Source organism: Melanaphis sacchari, unplaced genomic scaffold (genome assembly GCF_002803265.2).
Source record: "Melanaphis sacchari strain LSU unplaced genomic scaffold, SCAv2.0 Contig117_pilon_pilon, whole genome shotgun sequence".
Classification (NCBI taxonomy): Eukaryota; Metazoa; Arthropoda; class Insecta; order Hemiptera; family Aphididae; genus Melanaphis; species Melanaphis sacchari.
The window spans coordinates 56,274-74,016 of record NW_020270456.1 but is presented as its reverse complement, the minus strand read 5'-3'; the positions used below and the strand labels follow the sequence as shown (position 1 = coordinate 74,016).

General features: G+C 27.7%; 1 protein-coding gene across 2 annotated transcripts in view; it reads left to right on the top strand.

Moving 5' to 3' along the window:
• Positions 1–11,526: 11,526 nt before the first annotated feature.
• LOC112604005 (protein unc-80 homolog) overlaps positions 11,527–17,743 on the top strand; it is a 37,790-nt gene continuing 31,573 nt past the window's right edge. Inside the window, exons 1-3 of one of the 2 annotated variants that reach the window (XM_025352861.1) lie at positions 11,527–12,241; positions 15,636–15,684; positions 16,443–16,469. In XM_025352861.1, coding sequence (XP_025208646.1) covers positions 12,144–12,241; positions 15,636–15,684; positions 16,443–16,469 — 174 coding nt within the window. In that variant the 5' untranslated portion in view covers positions 11,527–12,143. The remainder of the gene's footprint in view (positions 12,242–15,635; positions 15,685–16,442; positions 16,470–17,743) is intronic. The other variant, XM_025352860.1, reaches the window with a different exon arrangement.

The window sequence follows — 17,743 nt, the reverse complement described above, 5'->3', positions numbered from 1 at the left end:
TATAAGTTATAACTCATAAATAAATAATATTATGTTGATCTAATTTTTGTTTTTATGTAAAATACTTGAAAATGTTATACAATAGGTTCCTCATATATTGCTTATAAATTATAATGCTGTTAGAAAAATTAAAAATATGTAGTCCCAATTATTTTTTTTTTTTAAGTGATTGAAATTAAAATTTTTTTATAATTTATCAAAATAATGAAAATTTGTAAACTATTTAAAAGTAAAAGTATATATATATTTTTTAAATTAAACATCCGGGATTTGTAAACATAAGGAAGTCGGGTTTAAGCATGTCCGTTTATTTTCGTCACCGTACTGTCATAAATCAATTTTAGATATACACAATATAATATTAATTGTAGCAAAAAACGCCAAAAAACCCTCGAGAGTCAAGATAAATAGCGATTTTCACATAGACTCAAATATATTATATGTTATTCGTCATACGATGAAAACGTTTTTCGTGTAGGAACCCAAGATGTCGTGCACGCTGTTGTTTCTATTTTTTTCACTCGAAAAACCTGCAGTTGAAGGAACCCCGAAGTGCTCTAAATTGAAAGTCATTATATTGGTTGGTGGGGGAAGGGGTGGGAGTATATAAGTAACTAGAACACGTGTCCAATCGTACACAGTCCTTAACGCACGTGCAAATACGCGTGACGTTTGATAAATATTAAATATACATCACGTTCACGGTTATCAACACTAGTTTCAATGTACACAGCTCATAACCGTGTGATAAGAACCGAGTTCACATCTGCTCCGTTAATGTTTTCTTAGATCTGTAAAAACGTTTTAGTAGCTTTCATTTACTTAATGAATTTAGGGTGTAGTAGTGGAATGGACAATAAGGCACAAGTCATTGCAGAACATTAACGGTTTAAAGTTTTAAACATAACATTTGTTGCCTGTTGGTTCACTTCTGTTCTTATAAGAAACTTGCCTAGACAAAAAGACCATTAAGATCCATCCCTTGACATGGCAGAAACTTATTATGGTACCTATAGATGGGTACTTTGATTATCAAGGCCATACAAAGAGAACAAATACCTATAAGTGTATTATACTGCGTAGTGTTTAATTTTAATGTTAATATTGTGTTGTGCGCTTGCACCTATACTATTATTATGATATAATTTATTTAAAATAACAAATAATTTATAAATTTCTTTTAAATGACGAATAATACCATTGAGTATTACAAATAAGTATATATACTATATATACTCAATGATAATACCTATGGCCGATGATTATTTACGTAATAATATACACTAGCGACATTATATTTTAATTGCTTTAATTGTATGTTTATCCTTCTAATTAACAAATGCCGATATTTAAATAAAGACGTGTAAACAATTTTAAGTTGAATCGAAAATTAAAAACTTTACCTAACCATACGGTTTTTAATTTTCATTAATAAACGTAAGAAATAATATTATGTTTAATTTTCTTTTTGCTATAAAGTCTATATGTATATAATGATGATTTTCGCTTGAACCGAGATGCCGTGGTTAATCTAAAATACTCTGAATGCCTATTTTTTATAAATAAATATCAATATAGTAAAATAATTTTGTCAAAATACTATATACGTCAACACTGTATTCTATAATGCTGGTGAATTTGAACGTTCTTTCGGGAATTAGAGTACTTAAAAGTTTTAATCGACTACATTTTAAATCAGCCCATCATGGAAATCGATTTTATAGTTACTAATAAAGGAGTTTTTAATTAAAACTGAAGTTAAAATTTTTATTTAACGACTCCGCTAAATTTTGTTTTCCGATGATAATTTATTATTGATTTAGAATTTGAATATTAAAGTATGAATTTTAGTAGTGCTATATTTCTAGCCAAAAATAAATGAAGTAATTAAATATATTGAGTTATATTTTTGTTTTTGATTAGGTTTATATATACTCGTACATAAATAAAATACAACTCAACAATAAAATTAATTATAAGAATATCGTTTACTATAATCTAAAATAAAACAAACTTAAAAATGGCAATAACAATTTATTTTGTTAATACTCAGAAAGCAAGTCTTACAAAATCATTTCATATAGTAAGATGTTAAATGGTTTCTATATAGTAATACATAGTATATTAAATACAATATGGTAGCGAAGGCGTCACCTCTATTTTCTGAGCTTCTGACAAAAATACAAAATCGACATTTTTTTATTTTCGTATTCCATCTGTATGATACCTTACAGTTCACTTTTCAAATAATAAATGACTATAAAAATATGAACATAATAATAAAAAAATATATACATTTATGGCTTTGTTAAAAAACTTATAATTGTGTGTGATTTATTTGTTATATTAGGTTGTTAATATGTTAATTATCTATTAGTATAATAAAACATGATTAAAAAATAAATAAAATAATAATTCGTTTTTTTTTAATTTAGTGATTTTATTTAAAAAGAAAATATTATACAATGTAAAATGTAACAATAATTATAATGAAAAAGCCACATAACAATAATTTAAAAAAACCAACAATTCAATTGAGACTCAATTGAAAATATATAAATTGAATAATGAAAAAATAATTTTAGTAACTTATGATTGTCATTGTAAAAATAATTCGTAAGAGTTTAAAATCTCTAATATTCAGAAACATTTTGAATTATAGCAAAAACTAAAATTTATTTTATGAATAACTGGTGTGTTATTTTTATTAATATAAAAGTAATTATTGTTTTTATAAAATATAGTTTTTAGTAAAAATAATTTGAATTATGTGTTTAAAAATTTAATACTGACACAGTTTTTTGGTGACGTAATGAAAAAATTATGTTTAATTAAAGATTTTGAATTATATTTAGAGGTGATTAATATCTTAATGATATCTTCAATTTAGTTAACTTAGTGGTGGATTAGTTATAAATGTGTGACTGTGTGAGTAATATAAAAAATGTGAGAAAATTTAAAAAATTGCTTGACTCAAATTGCATGTTTTTGCTACCACACATAATGTAAGCACTAAACGATTAGATTACTTTTTCTATCATAAAAATTGATTATGAAAATAATAAAAGAAAAATCAAAATTATTAATATTAATATTTACTATAGTTAATACCTTAATTATTGGTTCTTTTAAACTTGAGAAAGTTTAATTTAAAAACTACATTATAATACTTATGATTATGTAATTTTGTATTTTATTTTATATTAATGTTTACTGGTGGAAAATTGAACCTTTCAAATTTATATTGGTAGAAATATGAATCAGTCATAGTTATTTTGTATTGTAGAAATGAGAAACGCCTATCATAAACGTATGTTATTTGTAATATTCGTATAAATATATTATATTAAATTATATCTAAAGAATGATTGAACGATATTTTTCTTTGTACATTTACTTATATGTTTTTTAAAGTATTTTTTCCTTTTTCATTTTAATATTATAATTTATCATAGACACATAATTTAAAAATAAATTATATTTTTTGAGTTATTTACTTATTATATACATAATATATTGTAGGTATAGACTATAAAGTGACATATAGATGTTTCAAAAATTGTTAGTACGTGCATACTTATCTTATACTTAGATCATCCTTACTCTGATAAAATAATACTGTTTTTAGAGTGTAAAAATAAAAATAATAGGTACATAGCAATTATCACGAAAAATTATTACAATATAAATATGATTTTTTGTACGAAATGTCATTGACTACAAATTATTTTATAGAAAATATCTTCAAAAACTTTAAAATGTATTTTGAATATTATTGTTTAGGAATAAAAGAATTATCTTTTAAATCCATTATACTGTATCAAATAGGACGTGTAGAACTGTACACAATAGCCAATGGTTCTGGAGTCACGTCCTTAGTCAAACTAACTATATAGCTGTTTTCTCGCGCGTGCGACCGTTGTCGAATAAGACGATGTGTTTAACAGTGTGATAATATTATACACATATACGTGTATTAAATAAACGATCGATAGCCCAACACAATGGCTATACACGCGGATTTCCAGTCGTGGTTGTCTGCACTTGGCCACGTTCTATTTAATATTATGGACCACCCGTTCATACTTCCCAAACTTCCCTTATACACAAGTACGAAACCATTGTTTCGCCATCTCGTCCCTGGCATATAAATTCATGATGCGGGAGGGCTCGGGATAAGTGGTGATTAGAAAATCAATTTATCGTTTATATTTATATCACGTAAAACACTCGATAAAAGAAAAGTTGAGCACCCGCATTAAGATAGAAATTACGGATTTTCGTGGCATTTAAAAAGTTTTTCTGCTTTTTATACTTAACTAACTTTATACGTTTTGTATTTAACGTATACTTATTAAGTTATCTCCGTTTATCAGTTGATTTAATAAATAATATTTTTTTTTATAGGCTAAAGAATTGATTTCATATTATTTTAAAATAAGTCCAGAGACCACCATAGTAGTCCAATCACTGCTTTGTCAGAATTGTTTACTTTTCCCAACTTCCCAAGTATTGATTTCACGAGGGTTCTGATTTTGAAAACAAAACGCATGTACCATGATTCGTGAGTTACACTTTTGATGAAAACATTATTTTAATAACGTTTAACTACGGAGAAAATATATTATTATATTATCTAGTATTAGATATAAATATATTAATTTATGTAATTAATATAATTATATTCTTACTCGTAAGTCGTATCTAGACCAAAGATTTTTCTGTAATCAGAATTTAAAAATTTATATATGTTTGAGTTTTTGAACAAATATAATTTGCATTGGTCGAAACATATTTTATATGTTATATGAATATTAATGTATTATGTTTAAAAAACGTAAAAACATTATTTCTGAATTGCGTGAACAACCACTAAATATTTATTGAATCAATAGTGATTTAATGGTTCTTCAAACATGATTTAGTGGCCTGTCCATTAAATTTTATTGTATCCTTAAGTCAATCAATATTTTCAAGGAACCTGATATATACGTCTTGTTGAAAAATAAGCAATTAAGTTAAAAATAAGAAAAACGAACAAACAATTTTAAAATAAATATTTGTGAAATAAACTGAATAAGAAAAATTTGTTTATATTATGCGTTCATTATTTAATTTATATGTATGCAAAATATGTTTGTTATAGAAAAATAAATAAATCGTAAAGCTTTATAAAATATATATAATTTTTTGAAAGAACTTAAGTAAAATAAATAAATAAATAAATATTATATAGGTACAAAATTTGGTCAAGTTTATCACTTGTTCCTTCTAAATTAGAAATGAGAACATTAAAAAAAGTTATATGCACCAACGCTTGAAATATTTCACAATTTTTGTAATTCGTTTCATATTATTCAGGGGCATATTTGCCATTATGCAGGATAGATAAGTGACTATAGTTTTGGTTATTAGGGGGCTCAGATTTTATGTGAAACTTTTTTTTTTTTTAAATAAAACTCACCGTATAAAATATAAGTAATATATTATATTAACAAAAATAAATAATTCATTCTATTCGGTGTAAATGTGTAATATTGCAGTCAATATCATTCGAATTAGAAATAGAAAGTGATCGTACATCTTCTTTGAATTTTAATAACATAATAAATTAATTTGTTTTAAAAAAGTAAGAAAAATTGTACTGTAAAATAATTGATTTTTATACAAATATGGGCATTGTTTTGGTTACTTAGCGGAACAATTAATTAATTAATTTTACAAAAATGTGTATTTTTTTTTCGTTTGCCTGTGTGACACGATGATTAGTTGAAAATATACTTGGATTTTTTACTTTGATGGTGGTTTCGGTTAGAAAAATTATTCTACTTTAAAAGAACAAAATTAAAAATTATTAGTATTTTTTAAGATAATTGGAAAAATGCAAAAAATTTGGGAAAAATGAGAATTTTTATGTATATATTATTGATAACTTTAAAATTTTTATAATCCTGAAATATTGGTTCAATATATTTTTATATAAGTATTATGGATTTTAAAATACTTGTCACTTGTCAATATTTTTACGTATATATCGTAGGTCCTTATATATGACTATAATTTGTGCAGTGAACTTAAACGTATTGATTTTAAAGTTGTCCTGTACGTTTGGGAGATATATACGTACTTATGAACACGACGTAGGTATGATTGCGACGTAGCATCTATATTCGTAATATTATATTGAACCATATTAAAGTTACTATATGAATTCAAACAGCGTGTACCACGTACGTTAGGTTATTATTAGGTTAGTATATACAAACTTATATAATTCCGGGAAATTACTTATTTTATGTGCTGTAAAATATGCACCAATACGGATGCATACTTATAATAGCCTTCTATGTTAAATAAACCATAAAACAAATAAATTACTTCAAAAGAAAATTTAAATTAGTTAAGGAACATGAGATAATTTTTGAATAGTACCTATAAAAGAAATAAAATTGACCATAATATGCTTGCTATTGTTCTATTGTTCATTTAGATAGTCATAAATTATTTTAAATTATTTTTACAGTATGATTTCACTATTAATATAATGGTGAAAAAATCGATCTATTCGATACTTTAGAGGAGAGGTTAAAATAATTAAAATCGTTTTTATTTATAATATGATTAGGAAAACTAACAAACGAAGAAGAAAGAAAAAATATTTACAAAACATCAGTTTCCAACAAAATCTATTTTTTTAGAAAAAGAGTAACTCGAGAAGATTTGAAATTTTCATTAAATATTAAATTTGAATAGATTTGATATAATTTTCTAAATTTTTTTATCAAAATGCTTAAAATGGTCTTCATAACCTATATTTATACTAATTTAATGATGTAATAATTTAAAACTTGGATATATATATATTTTTTTTATAGACATTTGAAGTTTATTTTTTAAAATGTTAAAATGAAATATAATTATTTTAGTTATTTAAAAATATGAATCATAAACTTAAAATTTAAAATTTTTCACTTATGTAAATATTAACATTTTTTAGGGATAATATATTTTTACAGTATTTAAACTAATTTTAAGCTATTTATACACTCCGATCCTATTCACATCGTTCTAATAAAATATAGTTATTTTTATCGTTATTGACAATAATATAATATTAATATTATTATATAATAAAAAAATTCTAGTACTTATAATAAATGTTAATAATGAGAAAAAATGAATTTATATTCCGCTTTATATTTGTATCACACTATCACTGAACGGGCGCCGATACTTAGATAGAAAAAAGCGAAACTTTTCCAGCGTAGATTATCACTTCACTTATATCATCGTATACAGTTTGTATCTCTGAAACGGTTATTATGCTCATAAAATTCTAGAGGCTGAAATTTGCGGTACAAAAATTTACAATTTATTTTTAATTTTCAGGTAATCAAAACTAATAAACAGAATTTATAATTGTCATACACACACACACACACACACACACACAAATAAGCTCCCACGAGTTACCTCCTAATCAAAACTTTTTTGTTATTTTTTACTTCAAAAATCGGATTACTCAACCTCATCAACGAGTGCAAAATCAATAAAAAACACTTAAAAATAAATGTTATTGTTAAAAATATAGTATAACAAATAATAGTGATTGAAAAAAAATAATATATTTTAATAGTTTTTTTCTGCATTTTTCATATACATAATAAATTGCATAAATCGATGTATAGTAATCGACTTTTATTAATAGTTAACACGATAAAATATATAGGATTTATCAATTTATAACATTTTCGTAATATTGTGGGACGTAATGGTACCTATACACTATACAGTGTGCAGTGTGCACAGAGGGTAAATAGATACTAAAGACATAATATACATAAATTTGAGGGACAATTGCGACTTGTTTAGACTCTAAACGAGAATATTTATAATTAGAATATCGCCTATGTAGGTACACTATATGCTACAAACGTTCAGTTTGCGGCCTAAATTTTTTTTTACCTTTAAAAAAAGAATCTATTTAATGTAAGGATTGAGGTTTAAATTAAGTATTGGATAAATATATGCGCATTCTGATTTCTGATTGTTATGTTGGAATATTTATTATTCATTAATAAGTTCACGATACTCATGAATATGAAATCATTTTGACGTGACTGTCGCCTTGATTAGCCTACAAAATACGTGTGTAATTATAGCAATAATTGTCGTAAATTTAACGCGATGCCTATAAATTATAACAAGATAAGTATAATATCATATTTGATTTTGATAAAACTTATACAATAACATTATACGCGCCTACACAAATATTTAGATGATATTTGCCGAAAATAATGTACGCGTGCCCCTATATCTATGTTAACTGTTTGTTGGGGAACACAAAATCGATTCGCAAAGTACGTATAGCGATACATTAAAACTTAACGAGTGCCGGCAGCGATTATTCGCGCGTTTGCACCGAACGCGCTCAACGGTGCGTGAACTGACGACGTTGTGCGCGTTCCGTAAAAACTTTTAGCCGATAGGTTTAACAGCGGCTACCGCGGGTCTAAGTCGAATTAATTATGGTAATAAACACCTAGTAACTTAATTTTCAGCTTGCTTGTCACGGGTACTACGACGTCGTCGGACCGCGGTCTTGCGGCTCGTGGCTTTGCGGATGCAAGCAAGAGCTTCACGTTTTGTGTGTGTATGGGAGGGGGTTTGAGGGGGGGGAGTAACGGAAGTCGAACGATATATTTTACCTTTCCGGTTTTCGGTGTGGCAGCAGCCGCGCGTCGACGGCGTTGCACTGCACAGCTATCGTAGACGACGACGACGACGACGACCAGCGAGAGAGCTGTGAATAATGTGATAAGCGCGTGTTGGGCCGAGCGAGCAGTACGACACGGACGGAGTGACTGCAGCTGTCAGTGATGTCTATTGCTGCTAATGCCGCGTGCGTGAAACGACGACCGTGGTGGGAGGGTCGTCGTGCCGTCGGCGGCTAGTGGATAAGCACGTAATAATAATTATTATGATATTACACGTGTGATATTATTATTACGTATCGAGCACAAACGCAAAACGTTACACAACAATAATGATAATTGTAGGTAGGTAATGATAACGCCGCCGGCATCGTCTTGATGATGATATCAATAATACCTATCGTAATGTATTATAAGGATCACACTTAAGTGCACGGGACATTGGCACCAGGCCCATTCCCGTGCAAACTGCAAAAGAAAAAATAATAACAAATATATTGCCACTAGTTTGCTAAAATATATATGTGCTATGACGTGTAGGTACACTTTTGAAATTTCGAATAATACTTTTTGAGTATTTATCGTAAGTCGTTTAATGAATTATTTTGTTACTATATATTATTTCATATTAAGATATTAGAAATCTAACCGTATACTTTCTCTGCGAGTTGTACAGCATGTGGTTTTGATATTTCCGATTTTCAGATGCTACATTATATAATTTTTTTTCCCCGTTAAATGAAAACAACTATAGCAATAACTATACTAGTAGGTTATATACACTCCATACATAACCGCGATAAAAGAAACTCAGTTTTGGGAAAACTATGGTGAACTAAGTCAACTAAATAATCGTGGATAAACCGTATAAAGTAAAGTACACAGACAGGGATTCATTTCCACTGTAGTTTGTTTATAAAAATCCGTGAATTAATTCCAATACAATTATATGTATCAGTTTTATTCTTGTAGGTATATATTTTGATTTTGTGTAAACATAAACCTACGGCCGAGTTTACAGCGTGATCAAAAAAATGAATATTTTTTTACGTGCGATGCCATCTGATTCTGTGTCAACATAATTGATAATAACGGAAATAATTTATAATATCATATCCAACGTTGAATATTGTTATCGTTCGCAGTACAAGTCCCCAGAGACTGGGTTAATAGCATAAACTATATGGGAAACCATTAAGCAGTAAATAACAATTATTATTAATAATAATTATAAAATGGTGGTGAAGGTATATTACAATATTATCTTGAGCTTGGTAGCATCCAACAGAGTAGGATTTGGAATATATAGCGTAAGGTGACCATTTTTATAAAAATAAAAATAGGACAAAATTTTTTATTAATATGATAATTTTTATTTTTTTCAATTAAATTTAAGTTATAATTTATTAAGATAATAAAATAATAATTGATAAATAATAATCATAATACTCGTATGTTGCTCTTTTTAAAATTGTTTTATATTTTTTTAATTTATTGATATTTTTTTTGCAAACAGTATTTAATAATATGGAAATAACGAGATTAAAACGATATAATTTTTTAAAAACGGGATAAAAAGTGCCACGTTTAGAATTTGTCGGGACAACGGGACATGATAATCAAAAAAGGAACAATCATGTTTGAAACGGGACGTATGGTCACCCTAATAAAGCGCCCTTAGAATTCTCAAAGGTAAACTGCAGTCACTTAATAAAAGGATTAGGTGGTATTTAGACTTAATTATCTGACAAAATTGTTAAATTTTGGTTAGACAAATCCAGTATTATTATCATATTACCACTAACAAATTTTATTTTTTTATGTATACTACTTATGCTTATTAAATGTAAAAAATATATTTAAAAGTTCTTTAAAAAAAATATTTTATAAACTGTTAGATACTGCTAAATTTAAAAATTACTTTTAGTATTATTAAAAGTTTTAATTTTTAATACACCTAATAAAACCTTTCAATACTTATATTTTTGTACTATAATTTATAGTAACAGATTTGTCGTAAAACGTTATGCTGAAAGCATAGCATAATCGCATACACATGATTTGTTGTGCATATAGCATAGAATACAGAGTAAATGATTAATGACTAATAATATCGAATACAGCATATATTATAAATTATACGGCAGTAGGTATTTATCAGTCATTTTTACGACTGAATTATTTATAATGAAACGATTTGATACAGTCGCTAATGTTTTCGTCATAGTTTGTTCGGAAACGAGTAATGTTTTTCGTAGTCACGATTCTAGGAGTTTTTCGTATTTCGTAATAATGTTAAATCATTATTATGTGCATTTATTTGCGAACGGCGCAAGGAACTATTCCGGGCACACAGTCCAGATGTCATTTCGCGTATCGTACACATTGCGTTGTATTGCGCAGTCGGTGTGAACAAATTATTAAACCACACACGACCGGAAAATGTCGTTGTCGAAATCGTCTACGAGACCGTTTCGCAGACGCACCGAAAAATTTTCGGGAGAGAGAGAGAGAGAGAAAGAGAAAGAGAGAGAGAGAGAGAGAGAGATGAGAGAGAAAGACACCGTAAAGTATGCAATATTATAATATAATATTTTTTAATCCCACTCGAAGGCGGCGGCGGTGGTGGCGGTGGCGGTGAGGTTGTAACGGCGGTGTATCGCGCGGATCGGCGGGGTGTCGGGTGGGCGCCTCGCGCGCGCGCCGCCGGCGTCGTCGTCGTCGTCGTCGTCGGCGGCGGCGACTACTCGTCGCGACGCCACCGTCCGCGCAAAACGCAACGCAACGGCCGCGGTTCCAGTCGTCGTCGCCGAACGCCGAACGGTTATCGATCGCCACGACCGCGCTCCGGTTGAGATATATTCATTACGATGTTATAAAATATTATTTATAATAATGTAAAAACCGTCGTATAATAATATTATTCAAACGCGACACCGTTTCAACGCGCACCCGGAACGGCGTCCCGGCCGTGACGTACCGTACCGCCGCGGCTCCGGTCGTTTTTTATTTTTTTTTTATTAAATTTCCACCGTCGTTTGGATACATACGGCGGCACGATACCGGCACGTGTGACCACCGCCCGTCTTCGGGATGCCAGGTCTGCCGCCGACGCGTCGCGATCTCGGCGAGAGGTCGGCCCGCGAACCCGCGGCACATTGAGCCGTCTGGCGGGCGATGCGCGAAAGACGCATCGCCGTCGCCAAGACAATCAGCCGCACATCGCAGAGACGCCGACGACGAAGACGGTGGCTAGAGCCGCCGCGGGCGAGACGGCGACGACGACTGACTTCGATCGCGTACGCTCACAGACTTCGTTGCAATCATCATCATCATCATCATCATCATCTTCATCGTCATCATCATCATATTAACCTTCACGATTTCCACCGCCGTCCGTTATTTTAAAAAATAAAATACGCGACCATGGAAAACAATCCGTTGAATTGGAACGACTTGACCGCCGCGGCCAACGATCTGTCCGTCCCTATAAACCTACAAAATTTCTTCTGGGGTTTGACCAGGTGAGTGTCTGTGTCGTTAGGCGCGTTCTGTCACGCGGGAACGTCCCTTGATCAATTTGCAGGTGGTCGGTTAGGGGTGCTAATGGTTAATACTGGAACTGGTCTTTGCGTATAATAGTTTTAAACCTCGTACCATAAGGCATAAAGTATGTATTTATACCTTTATAAGTATGTCATAAGAGTTTAAAAAAACGGACAGATAGTATAGACAATGTTAACTTCGCGTATTAAGACAAAAAAAAAAAAAATATTTTAATGTAAATACATTAAAATGTAACCCATATATTTTTTGTCAGTATGAATATTGTTTATTACATAAACATTTTTATTAATGTTAATATATTTAAAAATAGTTCAGTTACAGAAAAGTTATAAAAAAAAAAAAAACAGAAATTTTTAAAAAGTTACAAAGTATTATGGCGGAGAGCCGGAGAGGATTACTTCCACATCCCTCTCTTCTGAAAGACGTCTCTGATAATATCGAGATAATTCACTGGCGTGTTTATATGTCTTAATACAATAAATACAATGTTATGGCTTTAGGGGGATGTTAATAATACTATAATACTTTATCATTATACGAAGTTATATTAAATCAAGATAGACGTTTTTAACATACAATTGTATGGATGTATCTATATACTGTAAATACGCCACTAAATGTGTGTTTATTAATGATGACAGTCACGTTTCAAACCTACGGACCACGGTTCTTGTATAGATAGGTCAGTGTTTGTTGAACCGGCTAATTCGTAATTTATATGGACATAATTAAATATGTGTAATATTTATTCGGCTTTTTGATTTCATTTACGATCAATGTGATGTTTCTATAATCTTATATGTGCAAACGAGAAATGACAAGAAATGCTAAAAGCGCTATCGGGTTGAATCTCGGCATTTCATATTATTTATTATTATTAACGTCGAGCGTATAGAAACTCGTAAAAACTTATTTAATTAGTATTGTTAGTGTTTTCCACCTACTTACCTCGATTGATTTTCAATTATTGCGTTAATCTATACAATATATTTATAAATGTTTACATACAGGTGATCAATTTTCTTTGAATAATACTGAATGTTATTTAATATTTTCCGCGCAAGAAAAATGATAATAGAATGTTACACGTCTATAAATTGTTTGTTAAAGTCGTTTCTCTTGAGTAGTTGAGTATACCATTATAAATGCATTATCGGGTTTTAGCCGAATTTCTACCATTAAAAAGACTTTAAGCGTGTAAAATTGTTTACTTTTTTTTCGATGCAATTTTATATAAAAGTATTGCAAAATCAATTATTTTTATGTTTCCAAATTTGAATAACTGTTTTTTAAGTGATATTGAAAAAATAAAAACGACTTTATCTAATGCACAGTTAAAGTTTTTTTATATTCGTGAAAATGAGATTTCTGATCCATACTTGTAATGTAGTACTGTAGTATTTTCGATCTCTATTTTCCTAAATAGTATAGTATAATAATAATAGTATTCGTTATTATGGAGTTGGTAACTACTTTATTGTAAATTACTTTAATTTAGTTTTTAAATTTTTTCAAGATTTTTTTTATCAAAATGAAACCAGTTAAGTCTTAAGTTATATGTAATCGATAACAATTATCTTTAAAGTTGAAACTTTTACGGTTCTCTAAATACGCGCTTACATAATTAACTTTAATAACAATACAAATCCGATAAGTACCTATTTGTAACCTATTTCATACCATTTAATTTTTTATTATTATCAAGAAGTTGTATTTTAAATATACCATTGAAATACTTTCGAAAAATATCCAAATAAATTTTAAATATTTAAACACCAGAAATGGTTTTACATATAATAATCATGTTTCTTTAAAATATAATATATTCTGTAACATTATTTAACATCAACCATGGTTGATCTTGATGTAAACATTAAGAGGGTGGGTAACTGAGCACTGCTCTGCAGTGTAGTAGACGTTAAGTGGGTCATTGTTGTAGGTGTGTTAAATATGAATTCAATGATATTTCGTTACAAAATAATGATTCTGAGCAGTGACAGTCTGTCGACCTAGATACGTTATATAATGTTTGTTGATATTGCAATTAAAGTAATATATTTTCTATTGTTATTCTGGTTGGTTGATTAGTTTTTTTCCGAAAATATTGCATAAATATATGTTTATGATATATTATTTATTATATATTATTGTAATTAACTTTTAAGTCTATACCTACTTACAGTGAAATAGTGTGAATTTAATAAAACTATAAATAGGTAATATTTTAAAGCTATTTTACATACTTTACTATTATTTTACATAAGCTTTTTAAGTCTCAACGAATAATAATATGCTTTTGAATAAAATAAAATAAATAACATCAATATTAATTATTAAAATATGTTATTTTGTCCTAATTTCAAATGTTGATAAAATATAATTGTGCTTGTATATTTTTAGATGTTTTGGTTCTGGTACGAAATACTTACGAGGAATATTGTACTACATTTTTAAACCTTAGCTTTTATAATTTTTTTACTACAAAATGTTTGTAGTTTGTAAGTTGTTGTGATTTTATAAAAAATTTAAACTTTAAATGCATATATATATCTTGACCATGTGAAAAAAATAGAAATTTTTTATTGTTTATTTCGGTTATTTAGAAGAGGACTGTGGATTTTTTTATTTTTGAATCTCCAGAGTCAATTATATACGATTTGCTGTCAGAAATTACCTTCAAAGTTAAACAATTTTTACTTCCCCAAAAGATGATGACATAAAAAAAAAAAATTGCATAGATTATTGTAAAATAAATATATTTATCACTACTCTTAAAATTTAAAATTATGAACAATACAAAGTTTATATAAATACATCACACTATAATAGGTACTTCGATGGATTTACATCTATTAGCTCATGTCCCATAGTTATAAGATTATTTTTATACGAGTATAATCATTTAAAAAACATAAAATTTGTACTACTGATTAATATTGTAGAGTACAATATATTATATATTTTTACATCTAACAAAAACTGTCATAATTAAGGCTTGCAAACGTTATAATAACGTTAAATTTGACAAAAATCGATTGAAATTTGTAAATGCAATTATAACGGAAAACATTATGTATAGTATATTATTAAAAAAAATTACTAATTTTCAATTATTTAATAGTTATAATTTATAAAAAATATTAAAAATTTTAATTCTGAATAACGATAAACGCAAAAGTTGAAAAACGTTTAAATTCTGAATAACAATAAAGTCAAAATTTGTATAACGTTTTAATTGTAAATAACGTACTTATAACAAATTTTTTTTTTCAAATCCAAGCTCTGGTTATAATAATTCAATATTGCTATTTGTTTATACTGCATATGTTAATATTTTTTGTATTTTTTTAGTGCATTTATTCGACCTAAAGTTGGTAAATTACATGAAAATTCGTGTTTGGTAAGAACTATTTAGTATACTTAAATTATTTATCATTTATTTATTCATTTAAGATTATTTGGAATTTTGGTACCTATAGCAAATTTTAAAAATTTTACTCAAAAGTTATTTTATGCTATTTCTACAATTTTAGCAAAATAATTTTTAAATTTATTTTTAGAGGATATTAATTAAAAAATTAAAGATATTAAAGAATACCTACCACTTATGTATATAGATAATATTTTTTTTGGATTTAATTTCCTGATTCATCATTATTTAACACGTATTATATATATATCTAATAATTTTATAATTTTATCAATATATTTTAATAATTACTCATGTTATATACCGTAAATGAAGATGTTGGTACTTAAGTATTGTTTAAGTATTATTATTTCTATAAACTTACATTTAAAATTTAATTAAAATTGTTTTGTCTAAAAGGTTAGGTCTTCACGGTAGTATATAAGACTATGTATAAACGTAAATGCATTGCTTAATTAATTTAGATATATATTGAATTATATTTTATGTAAATTTAAAAAATATTTAAATAAACCATGTTGTTCTATTTAAACGTTTGATTTATTTTATAAAATTATTGGATATTATGCGTATTACGTCGTACATACAATTTAATTCCGAGGTTGATACCTCATTGTAAAGCTGCAGAATAAGCTGTACCAATTTTCCATATTTTTGTTTTTAATTATACCTAATATTGTATTTAATTAAAAATGTGTATATTTTTTTTGTGCTGTCTTACTGTAAAGTTTTGTCAACATACTGCTGGACATCACGTAAGTTTTTGTTATCAATCTATATTGTTGTAATTTTAGTAATCTTACAAATGTAACTGTAGGTATATATTTCCTTTTTCAAAAAATAATAACTTCTACCAAATATTAGTTGAAACTTAAATAATAAATAACTAATAAATATCTATTCAAAATTATAAAATATTAATATATTATAAGTTATTATAAAAATCTAATACTGTAAATTGTTATTTTGATAAATAAAATGTTATTGCATATGATAATAATTATATCAATTGATTCGCTAATTTTGAAATTATTGATCAATTTAATATTTATCTAAATTAATAATTATTAATTATTATTTCCATTTTTTAATTTTTTGTTATTATTTACTAATTGCGAGGTTAAATTTTAAATTACACAAATGAATGGATTTGCCATATTCTAAAATAATTGTTATATTCAATAATTATTATGGTATTATTTATTTAATATATTCATCGATGTTCGCGCATAAAATATTATCTTAAACAAATTCGGCTATTGTAAAATAATTATCTAGTTGGTTTTATGTGTAGTCTAAGTCTTCTATTAATTTCCAGAAAAACTGTTAACTCTTTAAAATCAATTAAGAATGATTCATTTGATAATATTCATTAGTTGAAATTACGTTTTATTTTTATTTTTACTATGATAAAGTCATAGGTTATAAACAGTTCCGTAAAATCATAATACTTACCCCTACTTGTAAAGTTAGGATATTATGGTTAATGATTATTTTAGTATATTTTTTTTTAATATACACTTATACATTTTTAATTTAGTATCATTACTTCATTGTCTTAAAGTTATCAATATCATTAGATTCTAGTTAATACAGAAAATGTTTGAACTTTAGGTACAGTGATGTATTTTATCTTTATTTTTATTATCCCTTTTATCTTTCTCGTAAACACTTTTTCGGGTAGAATCGAAGAACTTTAGAAGTGGTGTTCACTTTTAATAGTCGAACATTAAGTCTAAATTGTAGTTTGAAAAGATTATTTCCCACATTCTTACCTGTTGTGATTATTATCACTATGATCTTTTAAACCTTTGTACCAACTGGTCTGGCCGGCTAGTCCGAAAATCCTGCTAAGACCGTTGATGTGACACATTAACAGCATCTTTTTTTTCGTTTTAAATGTGTGTTGTTCCCTTTATATTAAACATTCTAACCGTTTCAATACCTTACATACTATATCTGTCAGTCTTTCAATAATATATTTCATTTCATTTATTTGATTATCCTTTGAAAGACTTGTGGTTTAGAC